Source organism: Triticum dicoccoides, chromosome 7B (assembly GCF_002162155.2).
Source record: "Triticum dicoccoides isolate Atlit2015 ecotype Zavitan chromosome 7B, WEW_v2.0, whole genome shotgun sequence".
In the NCBI taxonomy this organism is placed as follows: domain Eukaryota; kingdom Viridiplantae; phylum Streptophyta; class Magnoliopsida; order Poales; family Poaceae; genus Triticum; species Triticum dicoccoides.
Genome location: NC_041393.1, coordinates 403,867,001 through 403,875,253, shown reverse-complemented (window position 1 = coordinate 403,875,253; position 8,253 = coordinate 403,867,001). Strand labels below are relative to the sequence as shown.

At 44.2% G+C, this 8,253-nt stretch overlaps 1 protein-coding gene and 1 long non-coding RNA gene across 2 annotated transcripts; one reads left to right on the top strand and one right to left on the bottom strand.

The window, feature by feature from the left end:
- Positions 1-22: 22 nt before the first annotated feature.
- On the bottom strand, positions 23-1,135 carry LOC119339854 (putative cyclin-dependent kinase F-2). Its single transcript, XM_037611757.1, has one exon. The coding sequence runs from the start codon at positions 1,133-1,135 to the stop codon at positions 23-25; it is 1,113 nt and encodes a 370-aa protein (XP_037467654.1).
- Positions 1,136-1,469: 334 nt separating this feature from the next.
- On the top strand, positions 1,470-5,689 carry LOC119342108. The gene is made up of 3 exons (XR_005165387.1): positions 1,470-1,942; positions 3,970-4,065; positions 5,211-5,689. It is a non-coding gene; the product is annotated as an uncharacterized LOC119342108 (long non-coding RNA).
- The last annotated feature ends 2,564 nt before the right edge of the window (positions 5,690-8,253 follow it).

The window sequence follows — 8,253 nt, the reverse complement described above, 5'->3', positions numbered from 1 at the left end:
TGTGGAGTGGCCAAAATTAATTCTATATCTCCGGTACGACTCCAACCACGCACGACTTGAAGAAACCAGCAATGCCACGTCGTCGGTTGTGGAAGTGGAACCAAGGCTTCTGGAGTGCCTCCGCTGCGGTAAGCCGCTTCTCCGGGTTGCTCTCCAGCAGCCCGCTGAGCACCTCGAACCCGGCCGACGATAGCTTGCGACTGGGAAACTTGTGCCGGAGGCGGCTGATGCCTCCGTCACCCGGCAGCTTCGACTTTCGGTCTGCCGCTAGCCCCGAGTATCCAGACCACTCCTTGATCCCCTCCGTGCCGACGATGCCAAACACTTTGGCGATGATCTCTATGTCTGACTCGCCGTCGAACGTGGAGGTGCTGGTGCCCGAGAGGAGGTCGGCCATTATGCATCCCAGCCCCCACGTGTCCACGCGATCGTCGTACACGCAAGAGTGCAGCAGGAGCTCCGGCGCGCTGTACGGCGTCAGAATAGTCACCTCCGGCGAGCTCTTGCCGGGCCCCTTCTTCTGGGACATCCCGAAACCGCCGATCTTGTAGACTACACAGTCGCCCTTGACCTCGCCACGAACATCGGCTTCGATGGCCCCCTTCTTGGGCCTCTCCTTCGTGTCCTCCGTGCCGTCGTCGAGGAGCACGTTCTCCGGTTTGATGTCCAGGTGCAGGATGCCCAGGCCGTGCATGGCCTTCGCCCCCTCCAGGAGCTGCTTCATGATCCGGCGCACCTCAGCCTCAGAGAACGGACGACGACGAGTGACCCGGCGCTGCATGTATCCGCGTAGGTTGAGGCGCCCCACGTAGTCCATCACGATGAAGGAGTCGCCGGTCTCGGATTGGCATGCGTCAGCGTAGGTCCGGCGGTGCTGCACGATCGAGGGGATGCCGCGGCACGCGCCCAGGCACATGATCTCGCGCGCAACCTCCCGTATGCCGGAAATAATGAAGCCGTCGTCGCCGCTCCCGCTGAGCCGCTTGACGGCGACGATCAGGTTGTCCTGGGTGTCCCACGCCTTGAACACTTCCCCGTTGATGCCGGCGCCCAGCTTCTCCAGCTGCTCGTACCGTGCCATGGAGGCGGGCCAAGCAGCCTCTTTCCGGCGAAGTCTTCTCGCGGAAGGCGCCATGGCGTGCGCGCCGGTGCACGCAGGTTCGATCGCCAGTGAGGCAACGAGTTGAGGGAGTTGGAGATGCAACTGCAAGGTAGTTGGTTGCTACTAGTCTTTCCCTATATTATATATATATACTAATAAACCAGCGATTGCTTCTGGTCGTACGTCGCTGACGTTTTTTCAAAAAAGTCCCTATGCGTTTACGTATTAAACCCGCAGTACTATTTTAAGTGAATCTGGTAAAATCGTTTTCACAAAAAACACCCTGCATCTGCCGGTGCCCGCCGCCGCCGACCGCACCAGCGCCTCCATGCGCGGGCTCGCGCTCGTGCCTCCCCGCCGCACCGCGCCGCCGGCTACCGGAGCGCCGCCGCCGGAAGAGCGCGCCTCCATGCCCTCTCTCCTTCTTCCCTCCCCTTCCTCCGGTTCTATTTCTCACCTCCCTCTCTCTCTCTTTTGCAGGAAGCGGAAGCCATGGCCGCCGCCCCGCCGCCCCGCGCCGGCCGGCCATCGGAGCGCCGCTGCTGGACCAACGCGTCGCCCTGCCCTCCTCTCCTTCTCCCCCCTCCCTCCGGTTCTATCTCTCACCTCCCTCTCTCTCTCTCTCCTTTGCAGAAAGCCACGGCCGCCGGACCTCCACGCCTCCGCGAGCCCGCCGCCGGCCTGTGACCTCTACGCTGCCTCCAGTCCTCTCCGGACTCCTCCGTCGTATTCTTCTCATTCTCCGACGCTGCCAAGTTCGCCCGAGGAAGAAGCGTCGAGTTCGCCGGAGGAACAAGAACATCCGTCCAGCCGTCCATTGTCGCCTGAGCTACAGCAGAGGTATGTATCCCCTTGATATTCACTGAATGGAATCCCCTGTTTACATCAAAAGGTACTAAGTTTGTGCAATTTCAGAATAATGATGGTCAAGATATCCCCAAATAACAGTTATGCTTATTAGTCTTAGAGGATTTTCTGTCCAAGCAGATTTATGTTTTGCAAGAATTAGTCTACTTATTACAGGCAGAACCAGTTTTTCTTCGCAACATGAATTTCCTGATGATATTCGTAGTGTGCTCATTTGCTTGATTTGGACAAGTAGAGCAAGCTTTACAGATTTCAGAATTCAGTTGATGGAACAAGTTAGAATTCTGGTTCCTTTTCAGTGGGCAGTGGGCATCATATATTTTGTATTATGTTGTTGCAAAGTAGTATAGTTTAATTATATGTTTTTACCACTAGCTCTACAAAGATATCATCCATGGTCCTTGCTTGTATTGCATTGCATACATAACACTATTGTTTGCTAGCTTGACTGAACTTTGGCCGCTACTCCTGCAATGGGCCAAAGCATAGGTTGCAACTCGATCTGGGACTTGCAGTAGGAAAGCAAGCCACGATTTCTTCTTAGGGAAGTGAGTTGTATCCTTGCCGAAATGTACATCTCGATTCCAGTTTTATTGGACTATTCAAGTGTCAACTCTTCGCATGGATATCTTCATATTTGATCTGTTGGGTTTGTAAAAACTTTATTAACAAATAGCTGCGGTTGCTATGCAAATGGAAATTGTTAGGCTCTTTTATGATGTAGGAATTTCTGACATGAGCTTGGCCTCATGGAAAAATCATTCGTACTGCAGACATGTCTACCCTTGAAAGCTAATCACCGGAAAGAATCATTTGTTCAGTTATCAATTAGCTTTGCAGTGGCATACACATGAATAGATATCTCAGCGTGTACTACAAACAACTTATGTTGGATATGTGTGCTTTTCAACATATATTTGAAGTGTAACAAGCCTTTCCCAGTTGGATCTATTCTGAACATATGAGTTTATCTCCCGAACCCATGTTTACTTCCTGAACATAGAGTAGCAAAACTGAAAGTATATATATATAGCTTATGTGTACTGTACTTTCAGTAATATAAATGCCAATATCATTACCTTTTTCAGTTAGGGGGTGGTGGGGATTCACTTTGCGATAAATCTGATTGATAGTTACTGCTCTGGTCTTTATTTTTTTGCGTAAGTCTACTTAGAGTAGCAGTGATCGTACGTGTTTGCTTATCTTTTACGAAGCTTCGTATTACATCAGAGTTAAGGTAAACTCAAGTTAGCATTTCTGGAATAACATAATTGTTCTCATAAAGTATTTTTTAGTTGCATGTATATATCACATTGCCAATATTTGCATGTGTGAGTTGAATGATGCACTTGGTAGGATCAAAAGGTTCAAAACTTCTGCATGTGTTGCTGCAACATAGCATTAATTTCTCCCAGAGAAACCGTAAAATCGAACAATTCCTAGCATTACATCATGGGCAGACTAATAGTTTTCCACGTTTTGTCAACGTGACAAGAACTGGATGCTATATGATAAAGAGTCATGTTCATAAAGAGGGTATTTTCTCTCTTAGGGGTTGCTTTGCTTACCTGTAGGATTTTCATCTTTTTGTCTTTTTAGTTAGTTTGTTTACCCTCTTTCTGTACAACTCTTTTTAGTTAGTGAAATAATCTAAGGCAAATTGGCATAGAGGTGTATTTATACAAAACTGAAACTATATATTCACTTTGGCTTGATATTGTAACAAATGCATGTGCATTAATCTGTACAAATACTGCCAATTCTGACTAAACCTGTTTTCATCTCCAAATTTAAGAGGGGACAGTCTCACGTGATTCAGTAGATTTATTTGTACCTAGCTGATTGTGCTGTGCATTAACACCAGTGAAAGGAAGGACGAAGAAGGGGGACTTAGTTGCAGCATCACCATGATTGCCCTCCTCGTTGTAGAATTATATGTTGGTGTGACCTCTGTTTGATTTGGCCTGGTTTTGATGTCTCTGCTGTGTGTGCGCGTGTAGGTGCCAAAGGTGTCCGATCTAACTAAGGTGGAGGCCAAGGAGGTTTAGCTCTCGGACATTGCACCAATGACGTTGGATAATACCGACATGCATACTGTAAGTTTCATTTATTCAGATTGGGACCTTTCTTCCTGTTATTTTGCCGTCAAAACTGAAAAAGAGTGATGCTAATTCGCTAAAGGTCAATGTAGTCATCAGCCTGTATGCTCTCAATCTCCTGGCAGAGTATTTTCCCTTAAATGATGCTACTGTCACATGATGCATATCATGGTTCTTTGGCCTTGGATCAATTTATTCTGCATTTACATGATATATTGCTTCTAGCCAATGAAATTTGATCCACATTTGTGTGTGTATGCATATCCTATACTGGAAACTTGTGCTTTGCCCATTATATGATTATACTAGCGGGCAGAGGCGCGGCGGCACGCCGCGCTTGTGAAACAGCCCATCTAAATGCTTGTTGTTGGTTTCGCAAGAGAAAAACAATAACTGCATATCAGCTCTCATTTTTACTTGCATATAGTGCTACTTGAATTGCTTCTAGAAATATTTACCTGACAGCAAAGTGTTTTGCTGTATTCACATTGCCAATACTAAAAAATTGAAGACAGTGTAAGCAAAGATGGAGAAATTCTCTAGCTCAGACTGCATCTCTACTGCCAATATTTTTTTAGCAAGCAAATTCTCAACGGAAAGTCACTGCTTTGTAAATCTTCTTGGCATCCTGAAGATCAAAATTTCGAATTCGGTAGAGAGCGCCTTGCTTTCAGTTTATTCTTGAACTTGTTTGTTTTATGTTGTGGCACCATTTACTCCATGGTAGTTCCCTGTCAGAATAACTTAATTTTTCATTAGACACGGTCCTAAGCTTTTTACATGAAGCAAAACATAATAAAATATAAGGTATGTGTTTGATCTAACCAGACAGTCCACCATGACGAAAACCAGTTCAGGTAGTGTTCCTGCTTTTTGTCTTATGAATTCTCATACCCTAGGAATTCGTCCAAGGACCATCGGAAGATCAGAATTGCGGCTAATGTCCCTTAAGAGGTGTGTCGTGCATATCTATAGTTTTTTGGCATGTACAAAATATTTGGCAAATTGCAAAACAAAAATTACTATTTTTCCTGAATGTACATTTTTTTATAAAGTTCAATTGTTGGCAATTAGAAGCAATATAGGCAGACCTTTTTCAGTATTGTTAATGAATTTCCTTGTAACTTGATTAAATAATTCAGGAGTGTACGCATTGTGCAAGCTGGGAGAAAAGAGACTCCAGTGCAGCTCCTCTTTCTCTCCATCTCTCTCTCTCTCCCTCTCAAGATTATTAGGGAAGGAGCGATGGATTGGGGTGGGTAGTGCTCTAGATTATTCGGTGGCCCTCAGCGGCAGATCCTTGAAAGAAAGTTAAAAGAAGTCAAATTTTTTTTGCATACAACGTGTCAGCCTAGGAGTGAGCACCCACCAGCGCCTCAAATGCATGGCATGGGCTATAGCTTACCCCTTTAATTCTTTCATATATTAGAAGTAGACAAATGCAAATGTCCATAGTAATAAACTTGTGGTCACAAGATTGCTAGCTTAAAGTTTGCTAGATTATGTAAATGGGTAATTTTGTTGCATGCTTTTTAGGTTTCCATAGTATGACTCATTCTACATAATGGCAGGCAAGAAAAAATAAAATAGCTTGACTATTCCATGCACAACTATTCTTTCATCGAATGAGACCGCGGATCTGAATTAGGTCCTGACAAATGCCATTAGGATATAAGAAGTGTTGTGTAATGCCACACAGAGCATGTTCAAAAAATATCGCCCGTTGCAACGCACGGGCATTTGTACTAGTACTATTTATGTATGCACACGTCCGGAACACGATGGCGTTGGATACGGTACGGACTGCAGGAGGTACCTCGACTCGAACCCCGACTCGGAGTCAAAACCGATCTCTAGTCCAACTAAAAAAAGAACTGATCATTATTTTTGAGCATTGTGCGCGTGAATTGAATCGCATGGCTCATGAGCTGGCTAGAGGGGCTAGGATTGATCCTCCAGTTGTGTGGATAGACAATTCTCCTACTTTTATCTGTAGCCTTATTTTGAATGCTTTGTCATTATTTGAGAAGAAATAAAGCTAGCCATGATAGCTTTTTCTTAAAGAAACTTATATCAGCTGATAATTACCAATTTTCACCTTTTGAGTGCCAGACAAAAGGGGCCGAGGGATGCCAGTTTTGCTCATGAACATGGGCACCCGCAGGTATCCTATTAAAAACAATAGGTTTGGGTAACACATAAAGGCATTTTGTACCGTGGGTAATGGGTATCCATACCCGTAAAAATATATATGTGTAGTGCATAGGTATGAAATTGCACCCATGGTAACCCAATGGATATTAAGAAAAAGCAAATAAATGAAAATAACCCGGTCAACATCCTACTCATATTGCCCAACCCTAAATCTCATATTCTCTAAATTGACAATAGCTCATAGGCCCGCAATCACCAGCTCGCCTCTCCTCCTACGTCCTATGTGACTTCTGGAACGATAAAATCTTGACTCATCCCCACCGAACTCATGAACAACTCTTGATCTAGCAATCTCCAGTTCCCACCACTGCCTCCCACTACGTTGGGTTTCCACCAACCGTTGCACATAATCCCTTGATGCCTCTGCCTCCAAAGGTCATCCATCGGAGAAGGCCGTGTCGGTGCTATGTTGCTCGTCCATCATTACTTAAATTTTAAAGTAATTTCACTACCTTTAATAATTTAAATGCAATACATTGTACCCACTCGATACCCATTGGGTAGAGGATGCTCGATGGGTATGGGCGTGAGTGTCAATTTATGCCCATGAATAATTAAGTGGGTGGGTATAGAAGGTTTCTATGGGTATGGGCTTGGGCAGAAGAAGGCTATACCTGCCCATACCCTACCCATTGCCAGCAGAGGCTAGCCCCTACCGATCGAGTATACATCAAACAGGTACTACGATTTTTTAACTTTCGAACGGGTACTATACTTTCTCCATATAGTGATCTAAACGCATATTTCTTTACAGGGGAAGTACTCCGTAATTACGAGTGAATATATGTAAATGTAGGTATTCTGCCCCCGCAAGGGTCTCGCCCACATTAATTCTTATAAGGAATCACCTGCAGGCGAGCGAATCAGGCTAGCCCATCAGTGCACTCGCTAGCTGCCTCTCGTGCTTCGCTATAGATTAGCTCGCTCGCTACGGTTTTCCTCCCCGGGAGGGGGGGGGGGGGGGGGGTTCTTCTTTTTTTCTTTTTCTTGCGTTATAGTTTCTTTTTCTTTTTCTCAGTGCCTTTTTTTCTTCGTTGTACTTTAGGTGTTTTTTTGTTTCTTTATTGGTTTTTTTGTTTCTTTGTCGGTTTCAATCGGTTTAGGTTCGTAACACATGCCTACTTTTTATGAGTACACAATGTACATTTTCAGCACCCGCGTGAAACATTTTTTACACACTTTGGCCCCTTTTCAATACATGATGTACATTCTTACGTGTTTTCACTCTTTTCTACTACATGGTAACATATTTCCAAATACAGTTGCGCATTTTAAAATGACAATAAACGTTTTTTACATTGTGTAAACATTTTTTAAATTTCATGGTTTTCATTTGGAAGCACGTGATTTTTTTAAATGTCATGATACATATTGTTAATGGAAATAAAAAAATTTAACCTACCCAAACATTTTTTCTACATTTGTGTCCTCTCCCCTCGCGGTCTCAAGCGTAATAAATTCTCAAAAAAGATAATGGTCTAGGCCAAATTGGCCTCTCCGCTCCTGGTCTCGTGGCCTTAGATGCTATGTTCAAGAGCTCCTATCTGCCGCATTCGTGACGAATAGCAGCCTGACGCACACACATACCCAAAGTGGCAGATCCTATTAATCTCAGTTATCAAATATCTTTATGTTCAATTAATACCATAGAAAGTATAAATATTCATGCTAATCACACCATGAATGCACAAATAATATCCTGCTTAATAAATATGTTTAATTAATCTATTGTCTAATATCATGCACGTACACATTTACTAGTCTATATCTATATACCAATATCAAAAGAGGGCATATCCAACTAATTTTAGCCATCAAATTAGGTCAAACCAAAAATCTAGATTGCTCCAACGATGAGTACTCAACATGTTTAAGATGCAATTAATTCATAAGAAACTAGTAGAATGCCCGTGCGTTGCTACAGGCCTTTTAGTTTGTTTTCTCGATTACACCTATGAATACATTGCATAT

Coding starts and splice junctions, on each gene's coding strand:
- LOC119339854 (XM_037611757.1), bottom strand. CDS start 1,135: ATGGCGCCTTCCGCGAGAAGACTTCGCCGGAAAGAGGCTGCTTGGCCC.